Source organism: Amia ocellicauda, chromosome 11 (genome assembly GCF_036373705.1).
Source record: "Amia ocellicauda isolate fAmiCal2 chromosome 11, fAmiCal2.hap1, whole genome shotgun sequence".
Lineage (NCBI taxonomy): Eukaryota > Metazoa > Chordata > Actinopteri > Amiiformes > Amiidae > Amia > Amia ocellicauda.
The window spans coordinates 33,269,983-33,291,914 of NC_089860.1; the positions used below are offsets into that span (position 1 = coordinate 33,269,983).

At 43.2% G+C, this 21,932-nt stretch overlaps 3 protein-coding genes across 4 annotated transcripts; 2 read left to right on the forward strand and 1 right to left on the reverse strand.

Moving 5' to 3' along the window:
* Positions 1 to 31: 31 nt before the first annotated feature.
* Positions 32 to 5,320, forward strand: gja9a (gap junction protein alpha 9a). Its single transcript, XM_066717550.1, has 2 exons — positions 32 to 690; positions 2,080 to 5,320. The coding sequence occupies exon 2, from the start codon at positions 2,108 to 2,110 to the stop codon at positions 3,617 to 3,619; it is 1,512 nt and encodes a 503-aa protein (XP_066573647.1). The 5' UTR covers positions 32 to 690; positions 2,080 to 2,107; the 3' UTR covers positions 3,620 to 5,320.
* Positions 5,321 to 5,421: 101 nt separating this feature from the next.
* Positions 5,422 to 7,477, reverse strand: mycbp (MYC binding protein). Its single transcript, XM_066717553.1, has 5 exons — positions 7,327 to 7,477; positions 6,712 to 6,784; positions 6,474 to 6,522; positions 6,044 to 6,173; positions 5,422 to 5,735 (listed from the first exon to the last, which is right to left on the reverse strand). The coding sequence occupies exons 1-5, from the start codon at positions 7,339 to 7,341 to the stop codon at positions 5,691 to 5,693; spliced, it is 312 nt and encodes a 103-aa protein (XP_066573650.1). The 5' UTR covers positions 7,342 to 7,477; the 3' UTR covers positions 5,422 to 5,690.
* Positions 7,478 to 9,325: 1,848 nt separating this feature from the next.
* rragca (Ras-related GTP binding Ca) lies at positions 9,326 to 19,002 on the forward strand. 2 transcript variants are annotated; one of them, XM_066717551.1, is made up of 7 exons: positions 9,330 to 9,679; positions 11,018 to 11,221; positions 11,719 to 11,918; positions 14,653 to 14,767; positions 15,241 to 15,383; positions 16,849 to 16,997; positions 17,266 to 19,002. In XM_066717551.1, the coding sequence occupies exons 1-7, from the start codon at positions 9,500 to 9,502 to the stop codon at positions 17,415 to 17,417; spliced, it is 1,143 nt and encodes a 380-aa protein (XP_066573648.1). In that variant the 5' UTR covers positions 9,330 to 9,499; the 3' UTR covers positions 17,418 to 19,002. The 2 variants fall into 2 exon arrangements, with proteins under 2 accessions (XP_066573649.1, XP_066573648.1); XM_066717552.1 differs by lacking the exons at positions 16,849 to 16,997; positions 17,266 to 19,002 and adding an exon at positions 15,655 to 15,754 and having other exon boundaries at positions 9,326 to 9,679.
* The last annotated feature ends 2,930 nt before the right edge of the window (positions 19,003 to 21,932 follow it).

A 21,932-nucleotide genomic window follows, 5' to 3' on the forward strand; every position in this document is an offset into this window, starting at 1 on the left:
CCATCTCTTCAATGGGACACTGTGTGGAAAGGCCAGCATCGTGTCAATGAACGTATAACCCCTTTCATTGTACACATATATTAACCTCTGACCCGTGGCGTTTGAAACAAAGCGCAGATGGAGCTGTTAATATAGGTCTTGGTCATTGATTTTGACTACAGTTGATTATATACCATCAATTGGTGGTATAGAGGTAGGACTGCTATCGATATGCAGGCAGGGAGCGCTGGGACAATTGCCCTCAGTCAGTCTCCATTTTATTCTAGGTCCCACAGGCAGAGGGTTACCAAAGTTCAGGAGAAAAAAAGCAAATCACGATTAAAACCACACCAGGCAGGGGACAACGATTTGAGAATTTGTGGCGCCCCTGTTGAGCCTGCATGGCCCGCGGGGATTTCATTCACCGGCACCCACTTCATATTGCTGGAAGGTAAATGGCAACGACTCGCACATTGATTTTTTCCCGGGCTGCGTATAAGTTCTGCACAAATGGCAGTACTGCTTTATTTGGGTTGAAACCGCAAGTAGTGTGTGAAAATGGTGTGATGGGGGTAGAGTAGTGCTTTGAATTTGGTGGTTGTTTTTAGTTTTTTTTTTTGGTAGCTTTAAAAATGTGACAAGGAGTACTGATAGAATGGACTGCCCTGACTAAAATGTTTCTTAATTTATATTTAGTCTCACCAAAGAAGGGTAAGTTGTTTTTCTTTTTTGGGGGGTGGACTTTCTTCTTGGTGATGGGGTACAGAGGATTGGATATTATATATGTAACACAATGCCTGTTAACAGCATTTGTGTGAGGTTTGGGGATTTAACGTCAGAGCAAGAACCATTTGGGAAAAGCAATGAACTGAAAAATATTATCACAATGTAAGAAGTGTATAGATTTCTGAGTGAAACAAGGTTGTACCTAAAATCTAGACTTAAGAATTAAGTGATAAAGTGGTATCTTATATAATTATCATTCTTTGGGGGATATCTGGACTGTATTTCCTCTGCTGGTGATGGGGATGGGAAACTGAGAGAATATGGCTGCCCCATTGTGATTGGTCAGTAATACCAATAGCTACATAAAGACAACAATGTTATAACCTATAGCCAGAATTAGATACAGATCTTTAGGTATCATTTAACCATGAAACTAAATACCAGGGGGAAAAAAAAGGAAATTAATTGAGTTACAAATCAAAATCTGATCTTAGCATTCCTATGTAGTTGTATTTTGTTATTTTATTGTGTGTATGATGGATATAAAAAGTATTTTAATATTATAAATAATATTTCTTTGCATTGTTTGATGAAAAAAATGTAAATTATATTATTTTATAATTTCTTTGGATTTTATAAACAACAAATGTCTGTAGGCTAAATGTGTGTGAGAGAAATGATCTCCCGTGCACAGAATAAAAACACATAAACATGCATTAGTGTATTTTCAGCTGCAGAAAGATCTACATAATTTTATTACACAGGATATACTTACAAAGTAATGCCAAATAAAGTAGCTTCCAGCTTTGGCAAATTGCTCCGCGCTTGAAGAAAATCTTATTAATAATCAGAACAAATAACAGACGCCTTATTTAAGCATATTGTCTACAGAGAATGTTCTGTTGTATATTTCAAAAGATCTGGGTATGTGGATACACAAATGTACGTTCCAATAAAAAAATATTTAGTATTTATATATTTTTTTAAATGTACTATAAAGGGATTTCGTAAATTGATGTTCCTTCTTCTGTAAACCTCGTCACTGCAAACTAGTTCTAGGCAGAGCAATTAAAACACTCAGATATAGATATGCGTTCATATAAATCTACTTTCTAAATTCTTTCTGTACATGCATGTCAGATTGTGCAAACATTTCCTGGGTATTATCATGAAATAAGACACCAATGAATACATCACAGGAAGAGTTAAATGTCTTGCATAAGAGGTTGTGTTGGACTAAAGCTACACAGCACTTCATATCGAACACAGATCACTGACACGTTTGACATCCTAGAGGTCATTATATAATAATATTGGACTCTTTCCACTTGGCCCCTGTAAACAGTCCCTGCGTTGGTGTCTTCCCTCCCTCAGATTACCGCACAGGGATGCCCGACTGAAGATGGGGGACTGGAACTTCCTGGGCGGGATTTTGGAGGAGGTGCACATCCACTCCACAATTGTGGGCAAGATCTGGCTGACCATCCTGTTCATCTTCCGCATGCTGGTGCTGGGCGTGGCGGCCGAGGACGTGTGGAACGACGAGCAGTCCGAGTTCATCTGCAACACCGACCAGCCCGGCTGCCGCAACGTGTGCTATGACCAGGCCTTCCCCATCTCGCTCATCCGCTACTGGGTGCTGCAGGTCATCTTCGTGTCTTCGCCGTCCCTGGTCTACATGGGCCATGCCCTGTACCGGCTGCGGGCCCTGGAGAAGGAGCGGCAGAGGAAGAAGGTGCAGCTGCGCCGGGAGCTGGAGGCGGTGGATCTGGACATGGCGGAGGTGCGTCGGAAGCTGGAGAGGGAGCTGCGGCAGCTGGAGCAGAGGAAGCTCAACAAGGCCCCCCTGAGAGGCTCGCTGCTGCGCACCTATGTCATGCACATCGTGACCCGGTCCGGCGTGGAGGTGGGCTTCATGATGGGCCAGTACCTGCTCTATGGCTTCCAGCTGGACCCCCTGTACAAGTGCGAGAGGGAACCCTGCCCCAACGTGGTGGATTGCTTTGTGTCCCGGCCCACCGAGAAGACCGTGTTCATGATGTTCATGCAGTGCATCGCCGCCGTCTCCCTCTTCCTCAACATCCTGGAGATCATCCACCTGGGCTACAAGAAGCTGAAGAAGGGCATCCTGGACTACTACCCGCACCTGAAGGAAGAGCTAGACGACTACTACGCTAGCAAGTCCAAGAAGAACTCCGTCATCCACCAGGTCTGCATGGGCACCAACACAGGCCACAAGACCACCATCCCCACGGCACCCAGCGGCTACACCCTGCTGATGGAGAAGCAGGGCGACGTGCCGGGGTACCCCATCCTCAACCCGTCGTCTGCCTTCGTTCCCATCCAGGGGGACCCCAATGGGACCACCAAAGGCTGCCATGAAAGCCAGAAGCAGCACAAGGACGCCAACAGCAACTCCAACAACACCAGCTGCGAGACCAAGTCGCCGGCCACCGAAGTGGCGACGCCTCCCAAGCAGGAGGAGCCGGACGAGCCACCATCACACCACGATGGGCAGGAGGAAGCCAGCTCCTCCATTTACCCCCTGCTCCAAGGAGACACCGCCTCCTCCTGCCTCACCATGCCGGTCAGCTCCGGCCGGAAGCCACGCCGGGTCAGTGCCCCCTGGAACTGCTCCACCGTGGTGGAGAAGGACGGAGCTGATGGAGATGTGGCCCAGGGGGGCAGCCACAAGGCCCGGTACGTCTTCGGCGCCACCAGGGCCAGGGCGGCCTCCAAGTCCGACCTCAAGAAACTCAGCCGGCCGGACACCCCGGACTCGATCGGGGAGTCCAGCTCGGAGTCCAAGCACAGCCGCGCAGGTGACAGCCCCCAGGCGCTCTCTCCCACCCGGCGGATGTCATTGGCAAGTAACGCCAGCAGCAGGCGAGTCCCCACCGACCTGCAGATCTGAGGTGTTAGTCTGATCCCTTATCTGTATGTTCACAGTAACATGCACACGCACATGCACACGCAGGGGAGTGGGCGCATGGAAGGGAATTTGTTGACGGGCATCCTTTTCCAGACAACTGTTTTCAAAAGCAAATGCTGTTAAGGTCTTCTTGCTTTTTCAGTGCCCTCCAAAATGTAACCTTTTACTTTACCTGACCAACGAATCGCAGTGTGTTGAATCACGGCACACTTTTGACACGTTTCGGTTCTTCTCCTACTCTGGAAGTGTGTTCTAATTTCTGTTTTGTCATTTATCTCTTTGTTTTTTTCCCCCCCTGCTTTCAAAATGGACACATAATGTATAAAAGCATTCAGGCTGCGATTGTCCAAGTGATCATGGTACTTCTACTGGGAATGGATAACCTTGCAGTGCACTGTGTAAAAATGTTTGTTATTTTGTGAAAATGAACTTATTGAGACACAAACATACAAATCTCACAATGAGGTATATATACTGATATTATAGTTTCCCACAATATTAAGAGAAGTTAACCATTAGAAACTGAAATCTGGATTTCTGCCAAATGTAATAAAAGCATGTCTTATTATAGCCATTTCATAATAAAGGGGTGATACAAAGGTCTAACTGCCGATTTGCTATGTCACTATGTAGACAAAAACTAAATAAAAACATTTCATATATGAATTTAGTAATGTATAATAGAAACCTCTACAATTCAGTGTCTGATGCAGAAAAAGTGACTAAAATGTAGTGATATAACCACGATTTCTTGAAAGGAGTTCCTTGTGAAATTATATAATGAAGAGAGAAAGAAGGCCCAATTCAGGTCTTTGAAATACAGAGGGCTGAATGCACCTATGTACCTTTGACATCATCATCAATTAATTTGGCTACCACACAACTGTAGAACACAATGTCTCCCACTAGAATCTTGTGTGGGAGATCAGAAATGAGAAAATAACTTAAAAGGATTGATAAAACCCATTTCAAATCCCTAGTTAGATGCTGATTATGGTCAAATTACAACCGTTTAAACAACACAGGTTTTAATTGTCTTTCCTGATTTGTTATCATCTTTGACGCACTATTTTATTAATTTATTGACTATTCTGTAGCCTCTGACCCCTTCCAGAAAAAAAGATTAACATGAAAATATTTGTATACTAGCGAACTTTAATTGACTAATGTGTCTGATGCATCTGGGAAGAACACCTGTCCCCCTCTGGTCTGAAAACACTTTGTCCGTCTCCAGTTCAGCCCAAGACTCGCACGTTTACAACAAACCATCGCAGCCGACAAGCCCAACGCTAACGACGTCCCTATTGCATTCTAGAGTCAGTGACAGCAGCTGTAAAGCTTTCCTGCATGATACAAAAGCATTGATATAATAGTGGCCTACAGCTTACTGTACAAAACACACATCCTGGCTCATGGGCCTGTGACACACACACTAGATATTCAGGCACTGACTGCTGGTGATACTATTTTTTAATAAGCATACCGATGTGTCAATCACTCTGTCAGTCAGCTACGTCTATATTTAGTGCCATATTCTTTTAATCTGTAGAATTACCAGTACAATGTCCTTTTTTAATACATACATAAAAACTTAAGTGTTTTTGCTGTGATGTTTTTCAAGCAAATGTACCAAAAAAAAGGTATAAAATTAGAAGTGTCATAAGTTTAAATCCTGGCTCCTATTTAGAGGAATGCATACCAGTACAAAGTCAGTACTATCGCTTTAATACATGGCACCATTTCTCCTTCGGGTGTCCGTGTACGATCACAAACATGAACTGAGCGTTAGTGCAGTGTTTTTTATTGGAGGTAAATGAGACACATGTACATTCATCATAACATTTGAAATAACAAAATAGTAGTTACATCCGTGTGCAGTTTAATTTGAATTACTATTTACAAAAACAAAGTAGCCTTTTATAAATTATATCTATGTTCAGTAACTGCCATCCAATCAACTTTTAATTTTTAAATGATATGTTTATATATATATAATTCACACATAAGGAGGTTAAATGTAAAGGTAAAGGTACTAAATCCCTGCAGGAATCCTTTATTCAGCGTTTCCATCTTCTTGGGGAGGCTCATAGTGTAGAAGCTGAGTGGAAATTAAAAAATACATTATAGTTACAGTAATTACAGTGATTAGGTGACATTGTTTTACTATTTCTGGAAAAAGAACAGGAGACATTCAACGTGCACCTCATATGAAGTCAGAAAACATACTCTAGTTAAATGCTGTTCATTTACAGCATTTAAAACCTTTATGAACTACAATCTTTTAATTAGCCTTTCAGTAAATGTTTTCTATCTGAGGAATATGGGGCTGACACAAACGTCTGGATGAGGGGAGTTGAAAAACAGAGCCACACAATTCGTTTAAACATTTATTTAAAAACTCAGCACCTTGGCCTTCAGCTCCTTGTTCTCCTCCAGCACCAGCTCGTACTTCTGCCTCAGCTCGGCCAGCTCGACGCGCAGCGCTTCCACATCGGCCGCCTCTGGGCCAGAGACCCCCAGATGTTGCTTCAGGAAGCTAACGCAGAAGTTAAGGGTGGTAACTCGCCGCTCTCCAGGGGCATTTAACGAAACTAATGCGAATGTGTGTTCATGTCATAGCCCGTCCTCTTTTAATAGATTTATCACATGGCTGATAGGAAGGAAAATGATTTTGCCTTCAAAAAAACCTCTTTGCAGAATATGGTGTGGAAGGCTTCGCCTCAGAAGGTAGTCAGACATCGTACACAACATTAAATGGGAGAAAGACACTAATGATATTTATTTTCCTGCTCCTTGGGTGGTTAATAAACAGCATGAATTGGTTTCCAAAGGATACTCCAGAGCATTATTGGGTTTCTCATTTTCTTCATACAGGGCAATCAACACTGCAAATGGAAAACAATAATACAACATCATTTGACAATCTCCTGGTGGTTGTTTGCAAACTGTGTAACTAGGACTAGCCGTGTTGCTTACTTTACACTTTAAGAAACTTTGAGAGGAGTACAGTCTGAGTAAGTGGTCACAGCAAGTCGCTTTCAGAGTATCAAGTGGTAATCTGCACAGGAACCAACCATTGGTCAGGCTGTCCAGCACCCCGGCTTTCTCCAGGTACCGCCTGAACTGCTCCCGCTTGGACTCCGATGCCTGGAGAGAAAGACAGCCGGGATTTAAAATGGAGATCCGCTGCAGTTTCAATAGAGGGCAAAACGGCATTTCCTCCAGCTAAGACACGAACAATACGAACCGTGAGCACAACACACACCTGTATTCAGTGCCAAGCAGAAGAGCAGACCACACCTGTGTAATACTGGCCATTTCATCCAGCCTCACGTCACAATATCCCACAACCGGACAACCGGCCCGGCAGTTTATACCGGTAAGCAATTCAAATGCTGGACAGTGAGCTAGTTTAATCAGTTTTAATCATATTAATGAGTATTATTATTATTACAGTTTGTTACTAACTTCTACAGGCAATTCGCAAACAGTGCTTTACAACCCCCCCGTGTGTGAATGCATGGTTTTTGTTTTAGGAAAGGTTAAGTTACAGTTTTTATCAATTATATCTGTGAAACTGCAGCTCAACGCCGGGAAGGACTAACACCTGCAGGACAACGACGCTGCTGCTCTCAAAACACGGTCTTCCTGCTCCGCTGGCCGGGGAGAGAGAAATAAGTTACACTTACTCTGTAGTGCGCCATGTTGAGAGTTTCTGTTTCCAAACTGTCCCCCAGGTGCGTGCCCCACACTGCGCATGCGTGCCGTGAATCTCCGCACCGCTCGGCCAATCAGAGCGCAGCGCGGCCGCCCGCGTCTCCACCAACAGAGCGTCTCCCGGGCCACTGTTGCGCTGTTTGTGTTCACTTTCTTTATTAATAAAGTTTGAAACATCTGTACTGACGCCAGCCGCACATGTAGTCGGTTACATACTGCTGTTGGCCCACGTGTTTTATTATCTCTGTAAAGTATTATTTCATTTTGAAACCACTGGACGAGCTCGTATTTCATTATACTCTCACTTTTGCACCGCGCATATGCATCCTGATACAGTTCATCTGAGGTATTTCAGTTCAGTCATACGTGCAGTAAGTGAAATCAAGCCCAGATCCAACAAATACTGACACTGTCTCTGTTGCGCCACTCCGTGGTGAGTAGTGTATTGCAATTTAAATTTGAATGCGTCTTTCATTCCAATTCTATATGGCATTGCAACTTCATTTACATCTGCTAAATCAAGGCAATCAACTCTTATCAATAAATAAATCAATACATAATACAAACAATATATTTAAGGAATTATATCCTAAACGGTGGTTCTCACCCCTGCTCCTGGAGGAGCCCCCACCCTGCTGGTTTGTGTTCCAACCGAGCTCTCAATTACTTAATTGAACCTTAATTGAAGAAATAATTTGCTTACATTTCACTGTGTGTAACTTGTGTGAATTGTGTAACTGATACGATAATACCTTTGTTATACAATGATATACTTAACTTAAAACTCCTGCTGTTTAAAATAATTAAAATGCTCTGATTTAGGAAATAATTACTTCAATTAAGTAATTGAAAGCTTGGTTGGTAAGGACACCAGCAGGGTAGAGGGTCCTCCAGTACCAGGGATGGGACCCCCGGTAGTGAAATTACTCATGCTCTTTGGATTTGTGCTTCCATAGTCATATATACATGTTTCTAACCTCACTTCATTGCCAGGTTTACTTTACTTTATTGTGGCCTCCTTACGGAGGACCTTGTGGAGAAACTTGAGACACTATTAACATCCATAATTTAACAATAACATTTAACATTTCTTTATTAAACAACATTAATTCAATCGTTTCAAAAATGTATAACAACATTGGCTCCACGTTGACTCGTAAATGGCTCATGTTTTTCCCACATGCCCATTCTTCTAATCAAAACTCAAACTATTGATAATACAACTTTTAAAAGGGAAAACAACAGAGTAAGAACCAATTAAACAATTAATGATAAAGAAATACAGAAAAGCAGAAAGACAAAATTAAGAATGTCCCTTGGGCATCAGAATATAAACCCAGTTCATCTTGGAGGACGTTAGACCTGCTGTCTTGCCAAATGACATGACGCCTCGGATGTCAACGAGCAAGACAAGAGGTCTATCCATCCTCCTTCCACTTGTTGTAGAATGTGCAATTATAGATTATATCAGGCCAAATAAAATAAATAATATGAAAAATAATGCTGTGTCATACTGCATTGCCTCATTCGCATTAGTACTACAATCTACCCCATGAAAGTGGACTTTTTCTTAACCACACTTTCCTGGCCACATGATGGTGCAGATGAAAAGGACCAGATAATAAATGCAAGCTCACACTCCTGGGTTTGACGTCTATCTTGTTTGTGAAACTGTGCATCATATCCTGCAACTAAATTCCACTTTTCAAGAGGTGGTGCACGACTTTAAAGCTGGACTTCCGTTTCCAGTGCGGATTATCAATGGTCCACCAGTTCCCACTGCGGGTGAAAGGTCACGCAAAACCAGCTCCCGCACCAGCGGGCCGAGTCAGGTGACAGCAAAACACATGACGCGACGCAACCTACCCTGCTAGCGCCGCGCCGCCCGGACCGACGTGCCGCCCGACCAATCAGCGCACGCCCTGGCCGCGGCTCGACCAATCAGATTGCGGAGGCGGGGCGCGAGAGTAGGTTGCGCTGAAAGAGAAACAGGGAGCCGAAGATTTAAAGGAGACGAGAGAGAGAGGAGGCACTGTTTGTTGTTCTTTTCCCCCCCTTTTATATATTACGTACAGAGGCCTTTGTGTTTTTTAAACTTGTACATTTCTTTTAAACGCTCGGGTGTGGGGGGGGCACGGGGCGAACATGTCGATCCAGTTCGAGGAGCCGCTGACGGGCAGCTACGGGGTAGTGGACTCCTTCCCCAAAGACTTCGGCTATGGGGTGGAAGAGGCCGACATGGAGGAGAGCTCGGCTCCTTCCGACAGCAAGCCGCGCATCCTGCTCATGGGGCTCCGCCGGAGCGGCAAGTCGTCTATCCAGAAGGTAGGTGGTGGCCGGGGGGGGGGAGAGGAGATCCACAGAGCAGCCGAGGCGGATGGCTTTACATAACGCCTTCCTGGTCAGTTGTTGTGATGCGTTATTGTCCTGCACAGTTTCAGCTCCAGACAGGTGGCTTCCTGGTCCCCCACTCTCGCGATAGCAGCATTCCTGCAACAGTGCTCTTTATCTCGTCTGCATTGTTCGCACTGTGACTTCAACGCGGGGCCGCTCATTATTTAGTGGCTGGATCACAGCTGCAACTCGTGCACCTTTTTATTTGGGGGAGGGGGGGCACTGGCATTGCATGCACGTGATGGGGGAAGAACAGGTAACCCCCCCCCCCCCATTGTCCCCCCCGGGGAGCAGGTACTTGTAGTGCCTTGGCCTCTGTGCGCATGAGCAGGGGATCCCACACCAGTGCACCCCTGCTTGAGTCTCCCCTGTAGTCGCCATCTCTTCCACCCCAGATGGTGTGAGTGATGAGTGCCGGCTTGTCTGGGAAAGCTGCCTGACTGTAGTTGCAATCTTACAAGTGCAAGTCATGCTTCTGGTATTATTTATTATGACTGTATCCATGTATTGGACCATACTTGGACAAGGAGCTCATTTCTCTTCATTATAGATGCATTCTAAGAGTACACGTTTAGATGCATGCACACTGTGTGAGGTTTTATAAAGCTGCCCAGTGTATATCAAGGTTGTTGTTGAATAGCCTTGGTCACAGTATTGTAAGCATCCTACGAATGCGGCCTTCACAGAATGAAATCTGACTGTTGAACGAAACAAAGATCTAACCGTTCCTGGGTTAGGCACCATTTGTTCCTTTAAAAAAACAACAACCTTTAAACATGGCCAATGAGGACTGCAGTACGAGGACACACCGTACCCACTTTGTTTTGTAGTCTGAACACAATTAAAAGAAGATGCACTCCTGCTAGCTTTCAGATGGCAAGATACCAATTTCCTCAACTGACCTCGACCCTAACCCTAACGAAACCATTCGTTGTTTGTGTTTGTATCTAATGGTTGTGCATAATGCATGTAGTCTAGAAAATAATTGCAGCTAAATGCAGTTAGAGCAGTGTCCTTCTTATTTGATGTCGTTTAACATTGTAACTGTGAAGGAACAGTGCTGCTACAATGGTGATATTCACTCTCCCGGGTGTGGTCTGTATTACTCTAACTTGGTGCTGATGCTAAAGGTCATCAGTGGAATGTGTTATTGGTGTTTTCCTACTGATTGCCAATGATAACCGGGTACACGGTGGATGTTTTATTTACAGTGTGGCTGTCCGTCTGCAGAATAAACAATCCCGATCTCCTTCCCTGTTTGTGATCTAGGTGGTGTTCCATAAGATGTCCCCAAATGAAACCCTGTTTTTAGAGAGCACAAACAAGATCTACAAAGATGACATATCCAACAGCTCCTTTGTCAATTTCCAAATCTGGGATTTCCCCGGCCAGGTGGACTTCTTTGATCCGACGTTTGATTACGAGATGATCTTCAGAGGAACGGGAGCGTTAATATTCGTCATTGATGCACAGGTGACAAACTTTTAGAAAATAAATACATTTCACACCTTATAAATTGAGGTTTAATTATATTAAGGCTAATCTTGTATTGGGGATTAATTTTATTTTGGCATAGGCCTGTCCCAGCTGTTACAGGTTAGTCTTAAATTCATCTCCGATTTAATATTGGAACAGGATTTATTAGCCTGATTGTGATGCCCTGCTCCATATTTTAATTACTGAGAGTGCAGAGCGACAGCATTCCTCAGTTTGTTATGCGAGACGTGCGAATACGTGTCTGTCTTACAACACAGAATAGCTCAACCTCGGCAGTTACAATCCCAAGGAAGATGTTTCTTTTAATTCCCCCACACCCTTAGAAGCAGGCTACCAAGCTGTGTGTAACATTTGTAGAGACCGAGGTGTTGGGCAATGGCAGCTTCTTTTAAACTAGGACTTGTAGTGTAACGGTAGGCTGTAAGTGATTCCTGGGCTGAGGTTTGTTTGTTCGCCTCCGCGTCTCTCTGTAGGATGATTACGTGGAAGCATTAGGAAGACTGCACCTCACAGTGTCCAGGGCGTACAGAGTCAATCCCGAGATCAACTTCGAGGTGTTCATTCACAAAGTGGATGGTCTGTCCGACGACCACAAAATTGAAACTCAACGAGACATCCACCAGAGAGCCAACGACGACCTGGCTGATGCCGGCCTAGAAAAGCTTCACCTCAGGTAAGACGAGTCATTCAGATCCCCGGCTCTGAGCCGCTGCGGTCGTGTGCGTCAGTGGAGTCCAGATGTAACTTTCTTTCAGATCGGTGCTTATCTGCTTGTAGTTATACATTTTAAGAAGTACTAAGCAAACCGTACTTGTTTGATACCTCGCGATCCTGTGACTGCTCTTTGTGTTTGTTAGGTTTAGGTGTTGTGCAAGTGCTGTTACTGATTGCCACAGCTTTTAGGAGTGGCTGCAAAAGCAATTCTAACAGATTCACATCTTACTACGAACCCTAACCTAACCCAAGAGGTCCAGTAGTCCGTTGTAGAAGGAAGGGATAATTTGGGACTCGGAAACCATCTGAATGAATTTATTTTCAAGCAAATGGTACAATAGTTGCCAACGATGTCAAAACAGGTTAAAGGTTTTATAAAGTAATGCATTGCTGGCTTTCTTGCCTTAAATGTCTATATATGTAGATATATAGAGACAAAGCTGTGTCTTAATCTCATTACAAAGCATTGTCACGAGACCTCAATCTATTTTTTTAAGCGGGTCAGTATATCCTAATGTATTTTTTCCCACTTTTTCAAACTCTTGCTTTATACTTTTATACTTGTTATGTCTTGTTGCTTGCAATACGTGGTTCCCACTTTATCGCAGAGGATATTTTAGCCAAGCAGTTCAGAGCTTTGAGATGGCAAGATCCCACTTTTGTAACGAATGTGTTAAGTTGTCATCAGTGTTTGTCATGTTTTATGATGGGATTCCCAGTCCTGGACCTGGGAGATCTGCATTTTCTGCTCTTCATTCCAACCAAACTGGTGTACGCAGTTATCAAGCCCTTAATTAAAATATAACTATACATTTCTGCCTTTAATTCTTTGTCAGAAATACCAACACATTGTCTCCAAATACATCTCTCTTCTCATCAGCCTATTATATCAGTCTGTTGCTGGAGAAAGTTGTGTACATTTGTTTAATTCTTTGGTTTCTCTCTTCCATGTCACACCTGCAAAGTTTAGATTTCATCTTCCCATCTTTTATCTGGCTGTCTTCCAGGTCTTTCACTTCTTGATCCATTTGATTCTGTATAATGTGTATGTATGTCAAAGGAAAACAATTAAAAGGTTTGATTACCCTCAGAGATGAAGAGTGGAATAAAAGCCAGATTATACAGGAGACTCCAGAACTGGGATTGTCCCATTTCCTTCTTGCCTAATCATTTTTGATTTGTCACAAAGTTAAAATCATTGCATTTTACATTGAAGAGAGTATGTGTTAAAAGCATGTCCCTTGTATTTTAAATATTTCCACCGCAGTGTGAAAATATTAATAATATTTAAGTGATGCACAACAGATGCGTTTTGCATTTGCCTGGGTTGCTGTAATAGGATTAGGTTACAGCGATGCATTACATGGTTTGCATAGTTTATCATCACTGTCAAATTCTTCGGAGGCCCACAAAAAGAGCGGATTAGAAATGGGTTTTAATCTTCACGGGTTTAGTGTTTAAGATTTTTGTTGTGGAGTACAATCAAGGAGCCCCACAGATTTAACACAAACTAATATTATAAATGTTTTGTTGTTCTCTGATGTATTCTGTTTAAATGTGTTGCTGTCATGGTGCACAATGTGATCAAGTGGATTCAGTTTAATTTAGGGTCTAATTATGAATAGTGAATCCATACATTTCTCTTCCACTGACCTCACAAGTGGCCTGTTTGTCCAGTTGCAAAGACACAGATGACTGTTAGTCGGCACAGAATTGCACAATGCACCATGTACACTGCGACTCTTACTTTAGATGTAATGTAAATACTCTTCATGGTGCTCATCTCGAAGGGCTAATAGGGTCTTGGTATGTTTTTAAATATCGTATCGATCAACGAAATCAAAGCACCCGATGAATTGAGTTTAATCTTTTAGGAACAAAGAATACAACGCACAAGCCACAGTGTAGGCAGATTTGTGTTGCGCCTCTGCTGAGGTTTATAATGTTAGTTTTGTCAGCGTTTGCGAAGTGAGATGCGTTGGATTTCAGTAGCGATTGCTTCTGCCTTAGCTACTTCAGGACCACCTCACCGGAAATCGATTAGTGATATGAAACCTTTGGGCAGAATTGAAACTCTGTGTGTGAAGAAGGAAAGCCCTTTTTATATGAATCTACCTAATTAAACTACCTAAAGTGGGTGTGTGCTCAGCCTGTTCTTATTTAAAGATTCATTCATTTATGACTTAGTCATTCCTCTCCGAAAACCTAACCTGCTTCTTTGTGTGATAGCAGTGTCTTGTGTTAGGTGTGGCATGGTGTCTGGGTTGTGTGATCTGGGAAGTGACTAACTGTCAAGAGTGTTTGTATGACATGAACTCCACTTGGTTTAAAGAAATTAAACTTGCTTCTCCTGGAAAGAGAGGAAGGGAAAACCGCACACCTATTCTTGTTTTCAGGTTTTACTGGTTGGTCTGTAACAACGGCAAGACTAATTAAGATGCTTAATGCTTGGTGGTATAATTGCAAAAACCTGATGGCTCATGCACAGGGAAAATGCCAGCTCTAATTCCTCCCTCTGGTGAATAATCTCAACTCCATCCAAATAATGCTTGTGTTCAGTCATTACTGCAATATTGCTTCTTCAAAAAAACTTCTGAAATGAAAAGGCTTTTTTTTTTCACCTGGAGTGTTTGTTAATTTTCAAAGCAGACCCTGTCTTTGCCCTCTAACCTCTTTCAACTTTTCTATTGCAGCTTTTACTTGACGAGTATCTACGACCATTCGATATTTGAAGCTTTCAGTAAAGTTGTACAGAAGCTCATCCCGCAGCTTCCAACCCTGGAAAACCTTTTAAACATCTTTATATCCGTACGTATGTATGTTGGAGGGTGATGGGACTAATATTAATGGAATCGGATCAGAAAAGCACTTCAGAATCTCTTTGATCGCCCTGCTGTTCTGAGATTGTGCCGCTACACAACCAAGAGCACTCCTTTAGACAAGAGGATCACATTGAGTTTAAATGCAAGAATATAAAAACACATTAGAAAAAAGCCCAGACTTCCTTACCAGACTAACCTCTTGTGCATAGACTGTCATGTTCTATCGATCTATATGTATATACAGATAAGATCGTGTTTACATCTTCTGAAGTCTCCTCTTGACTTCTGTGTATGGGGTGGTTGTGGTGTATATGTGTATAACATGATTAGGATCTTGTTTTGATCGTTTATGACCTCAAATTAGAACCCTGTAGTTCTGTGATCTGAAGCCAACCTGTGGCGTTCGTTGGTCAAACGGGTCTCCACCCTGACCGGGCTTTCTTCCTTCCCGTCCGACAGAATTCGGGGATTGAAAAGGCCTTCCTGTTCGATGTGGTCAGTAAAATCTACATCGCGACGGACAGTTCGCCGGTGGACATGCAGTCCTACGAGCTGTGCTGTGATATGATCGACGTGGTCATAGACGTGTCGTGTATTTATGGGTAAGTCGTGCGTTTACACAGTGCTTTTTCTTTTTTAGTTTTTTTTTTAGTTTTTTTTTCTGCCCGCGAAAATGCAAATCCATCGTCTGGCAACACGAGGGCTGTCAGATGGGATTTGCAAGAAAGCGTGTGTATCTATCGATCAGCGGGAATGTCCACTTTAACAACCCATTCAATGTTCACTGCTGTCAGTTCATGAGGGCGGCTTTTATAGTTTAGTTTTTTTTCCACCTCCCCGTTTAATGGAATTTCATGTCTTTATTATTTACAGCTTTTATCTCTGTCGGGAGCCCAGACGGCAGACACAGAGCAGTAGCCTAATCTACAGGTGTCGAGTATTATTCGATAACAATTAGAGGTCGGGATGGTTAGAAAATGTGGAACTGGGTACCTGCCGTGAAAAACATCTGCGTATTTTGGGGAATCGATAAAGATTAACCCTTATTTAACGATTTATAAACCTTTAAGTCCCTTCAGATTTGCAGTCTTTTTAAGTACTGGAAGAATCCAAGTCATGAATCTCTGTACAATATAGTTATTAATGATAAATGCTGCAGGATTTTGTGACATCCATTGTGATACTGCTGCAATGTTTTTGGGAAAACTAGCAGAGAAGAGGACTGGATGGGTTCTTTAAAAACCTGGCGTTTTCCCGTGCCGACCTCTACTGAGAACAAAACCCTTCATTTCCCCTCGTAAGGGAGCACTTGTAATCTGCTCTTCTTGATTTCTACTTCCCGAGTTCTCGCCTGTGCTGCTGTGATTCCAGCACGACGTGAAGGTTAATTTCTGCGGCACAGGGTAGCCCCTCGAAGGCGATTACGATCGGGGGGAAGTAATATCGCATCGTGCTCCCTAACCCATCGGAGTGGGATGCCTTAACGAGCCGCACGCTTCGTTAATATGCTCGCATGCCTCTTGATTTCCCCCGTGCTGCTCTCGGAGGGATGGTGTGGGAATCGGTTCTCGGCCGGGATAGCTCGCGTGGAACAGCAACGAGAATTGCAAAAAAATAAAGTGAAATAAAATCACACGAGATGAAATACCCCAGAGTTGTGAATTGCCAATCAAGGTTGATTTTTCAATAAACAAACCAACGCTTTCTGTTTTGTCTGGTATATTTCAGCCATTCTTTATTAATCAAATGTCTTCTCTGTTCTTTATCGGTTTGCTTGGCTTATATTTGTAAAATGTGGTGTTGGCATGATTTGTTTTTATTTTTAAAATGTTTTTTGAGTCACGCAATGAACAGTCATAGTCTAATGTTCCTCAACTCCAGTCTTTAAGGCTAAGCACCTATTCTTGCTCTCTATAAATTGCCTCCTTCAGCCCCGGGGAAAGAATCAAACTAAATTTAAATTGGCTGGGGTGAAAAGCAGAAGTCTCTGTGGCCCTGCAGGACTGGCGTTGGGGACCCCTGGGGCCGCGTGTGCCGTCCATGACTTGTTGTCCTTCTCGTTGCTAGTCTCAAGGAAGACGGCAGTGGCAGTGCCTATGACAAGGAGTCCATGGCCATCATCAAGCTCAACAACACGACGGTCCTCTACCTGAAGGAGGTCACCAAGTTCCTCGCTCTAGTCTGCATTCTGAGAGAAGAAAGCTTCGAACGAAAAGGTAATCGTTTTTACTCGACTCGGCGGCTTCGGTGTGTGTTCGCCTGTTGTGTAGTTCCAACCCATGCAAACGAGATTGTCTGAGCTGATTGTGGGGTTGTGGTTCGAGATCGCACATCCACTGTCCTTTGCGTTTGTGGCGTTGCGCTTCATTCCTTGCGTATGAATCCCAACCGCAATATCAACGAAGCAACTATACAGTAACTACTGAATTCTTGGTTAACTTCTTTTTTAACTGACCTTTTTTTGTTTTTGTTTTTGTTTCTAAGGTTTAATAGACTACAACTTCCACTGTTTCCGCAAAGCCATCCACGAAGTGTTCGAGGTGGGCGTCTCGACCCAAAGAATAAGCAGCCTGCAAGCCAACACGCCAAACCTGAAAGCAGTCACGCACAACGGCACGCCTCGGAACGCTATCTAGAGCGAGACGGACAGACGGACGGGCCTAGCGCGACGTCGGTGCTTTCCGCAGCCTCAGTCCGGAGCCTTATGCGCAGCGTTGACAAGGAGACGCACGGAGGATTGTGCACGGGGGGTCTACGATTCAGTCGAAATTTATGCTTATTCCGTGAGATCGTGAAGGGGGGGGACGAGGGAAATAAAACCGATAATTAGATTGTGACGGGCTCGGACTGTGCAGGACTTTTGTGAGCTGTGGCAGAAGATAAAGTAAATAAAATTTAAAACGCAACAAAACTTTCAAAGGCCTAACTACTGGAAAAAAAACAATGTCTAAAGCAGTGTAACGTTTGCAGGTCGGTCCTTTTCGCTCCGAGAATACTCTACTGATTTAAGCCGAACCTAGGGTCGTGCCTGACCTCGAGCAGTGTAGCTTAGGTGGTCGGCAGCGTAGGTGGTGCACAAAACTAACCCCGAAGACACGATGCTTCTTTTCGAAAAGGTTGTACTTAAACTAATGCACCGCTTCTCTCCCACCCCTGTTGTTGTTTGCTCTCGGTTTCGATTTTAAAAACGCTTCTAAAGAATGTACTTTTTTTTTTTTTTTTTTTTCTTCTTCTCTCTCCCTTTGGGGAGACCGTTCTCGGAGACCACCTCGCCGCATCCCAGAAGTCTTTATTTGCAATCGTACCCCCCCCCCCCCCCAGACACACACATGCACACACATCGACACACAGTCTGGGTTGTGTAACGACTTCAGGATTTGCTGGGTATTATTTTCTTTCTACTAGGAATGAAGTTGATCTTTTTAGAAAGCGGTTTGTCGGACCTGGGGGCGGTGGTGGGGACGTCGAAAACCCATTCCGGAGAGTCTGCACAATGTTGTACAACTTGTTTTGTATTGAAACGACATGCAGTGTGTGTTTTTGTACTTCTAACCTTTGGGGAGGCGGGGGAGGAAACGAAAAGACCAAACTTCTGTTCCGTATTTCCATGAGGAAGATAATTTTCAGAGCACACGCTTCGGGGAAGGGGCTCTGTAAGCCGTAGGTTTCTGTCACCTGTATCTCAGCCAAAAGGAGTCTTTTTGTGTTGATTTAAGTTCTGCCAAAGGTTTTACCATGCACAAAAAATAAAAAATAAACACTTGCACATCTACGCATAGGCTAAAGAGTTTTGTTTGCAGTTGAATGCAAGCTTTCTTGTGTATAAATACTGGTCTAAAGTTTACTGTGGGTGCCTGGGAAGGTGTTGGTTTCCTTGTTGTATGGGGTCCAAACAAAATCTGTTTCTGTCATCGCTTTCTCACCGAATCTGTTGATTTTTAAACATGAATTGTTTTTAATAATCCCTAAATTGTCGGTGTATAAACAGTTTGAATGACCGTATCACACTGAGCTTAGCCTCCACTTACCAGTTAATATTCTGTTCTTTCTTTTGTTGATGTATATATGTTTATTGCTGTGCTAACATGTACAATATAGTAGCCCCGTTGCTTTAAAAGAAACAATTGTGATATATATTTTTCTTTTCAGCAGTATATATTCCATTATACTGTTGTAGCATAAAATGTGAAAATAAATTGGAATTGGAATTTTGTGAAACTGCATTTAATGGAAATCTGAGTTCAGGGGGTGTTTGCTTGAATTTAATGATATATGCCGACTGAAAACGGACCGGGCTCCATGTGTGAGGCTTCGGATTCGGAGGATATCTGGCGAGAGGGGGATGGTTGAGGGAGAGACGTGGGATTTGTGTGGGTCGTGGGCTTCAATGGTCCAGCAGAGGGTGATGTTTTCACACCCAGCCTTATTCCTGCGCGTTCGGGAGGTTTTGCTCGGCTTTGCAAGGAAGCGGAATGACTGTGATGAAGGTTTCTGTTCTGGTGTTTGAACCTGCTGCGTCAGGGTGGCCGTGAAAGCTAGTTCTCTGTCCCTTGCGTAGCTGGGGCCGTGGATTGATGTGCAGGGGGGAGAGTCGGACTCCTTTGCGGTCTGTAAATCGTGAGAGACTCCCTACACTGGTCTCTCTGGTTTTATTCTGGACCAGTGTACCACCATTCAGCCATCTGGGCAATGATATAATCTGGTTTGCCTTTCGATTCCAGGGAGTTTCAAAATCGGTTGTATAAACCCTTTACTGGGTTTGGGTAACATGGGTGAATAATTACACGCTCAATATTTATTAATTCTTTTAGTTACTTGTATTTTCTCCTTGAATATTGTTCCCCTAATCTCCCACACACTTTTATTTCTTCATGACCTATGAAGTGAAGGTTATTCACAACTAACTGAAAACCTTCCAATTACTTTCTCTCTCATTTCTCCCATTAGTAGCCCTTGTTTGTCTGTTTTTTTGTATCCCTGAAACTTGCAAGGCAAAAAATACCTTTGTCTTGTAAGCCTTCAAAGTGGTCTCCACCAACCGCTAAGCACTGTGGCATGAATTACTCGCGTCCGTGACTGTGTTAATAAGTGCGGTGCTTCAACCTGACGATTTCACTTGACAGGGAGCGGGGGGGGGGGGATGATGCAATGACTACCTGGTTGTTACCGATTTCACAATTTGGCTGCTGATGCGCGTTTGTGTGTGTGAAGTTTGGAGGGGTTACATACCAAAATCAACAAGACCTTTGGAACAACCAGTGACTAATTCTACAGCCCGCTCTATTGGAATACATTCCCTGCTTCAAACCCATCTTTACATTTAAGTGCCACTGTATATTTGACATGTCTGTACATATGAGCTCTTAGTATGACCATGTCCCCCCCAGTGCTTTGTGCAAATGATGACTGTGCTGTAGTGATGATTGCTTCAGTATTTCACTGGGACTATTGAGACAGTCATCTGAATGACAAAAGGATACTTTTATATTTATAGATATTGTTTATTAGTTTCATAAACTGTAATATATATAATTCTGGGGTATAAATAAATCTTATTGGCTTCAATTTTTGTTTTTATTAAGTGGAGTCGGTTTTCTTTGCATCTTAATTGTGCATGTAACGGAAGTCCATGTTTCTGCATTCAAGTGTACTTCTGGAAGCATTGTTTTCTGGTATCGGTTGTATTAGTCGCAAACCTCTCCTTTGATAACTGTAAGGTGTGATAATTACAACAGTAGAGACATTAAATACACTGTAGGTAAGGTGGTCCGTGGATTGAGCCGTGCTCCACTTTATCACAGTTCGTATTTATGAATTAAAGACCCCACACACACAAACCTGGTATTATATAGGATTATCAGCGCTTGGTGTTCTGTGATTATCCCACTAGGTGGCAGGCTTGAACCATCTTAAGTGTTTGGTTTCGGTACCAATGGGGCAGGTCTGAGTCCAGTTCATTCTCCAGATCAAATCCTGCAAAACAACCACCACGAAAGGGAAACGATAAAGCTGATGCGATTTATTTTTACCGTGGCTTGTTTGTGTGTGGTTTTTAAATTGTTTTTAAATGTCAGTACCTCTGTGGTGGAAACGTAAGTGCTGATACTGGATACGACAGCATGCACCCAGATCACACACGTGCTGGTCGAGGCTGTGAATCCAGCTGTATATTCAGCAGCTTGATAGGGCCTCTGGTCTAGTGAAGTAGCTCTTTTTTTCTCGTTTTAAACACGTCCACTTTGATAGAACCAAGTACTTATTCGGATTCCCTCAAAATCATTTTATCAGAATTGTCCAAGACTAATACCTGTCAGTGCTCTATGGAGAGTGATCAGTCTGGGACAAAAACGTGACATGGGGACCGCATGGATTCATAAGGGAAGGAGGCCGGGGTTCGAAGGAAGCTGCTTGGTTGTGACCCTGGCCCAGATGCTGGCTGAAGCATGCACCTTCCCCCACCCTCCTAATCTATGGGCACTGTCTGTGCATACTTATAATATTTGTAAAGAAATGCAAGTATATAAAACGTACGGGAAAGTGCTGTCTGGAGATGGCCAGTTACACAAAGAGTTCCTGTTCAGCTGACAAAACTACAAGAGAAAAAGATGGTCTTATTTATTTAAATAGATCTAGATCATCTAACACAATGGCTCTCATGTCTGGCCCTGGAGGAGCCCCATACCTACTGGTTTTTGTTCCAACTGAGCTCTCAGTTACTGAAGTGAACCCTTAATTGAACCGAATTTCTTAAATCAGAGCCTCTTAGTTATTTTTAACAGAAGGGGTTTTATGTTAAGTATAAAATTATATAAGGAACACATCTAATTAAGAAACCAACTTTTCCTCCATTGCACAATTTTGAAAAGTCCAATGTAAGCAAATTTAGTTCAATTAAGGGTTCAATTAAGTAATTGAGAGCTTGGTTGGTACAAAAGCCAGCACAGTAAGGGCTCCCACAGGACCAGGACTGAGAACCACTGATAGAAGTAGTGTTTTGAAAACCAAATGTTAAGTACCAGCTGTCATTGGCTGGAATAGAAACCGTTTCTTTTGTCTGCATTCAAATATTTATTAAACAAATTGGGACAACAGACGAACTACAAAATAATTACAAGCGAGAGCACCGTGGCATATGAATATGTTCAACAGGA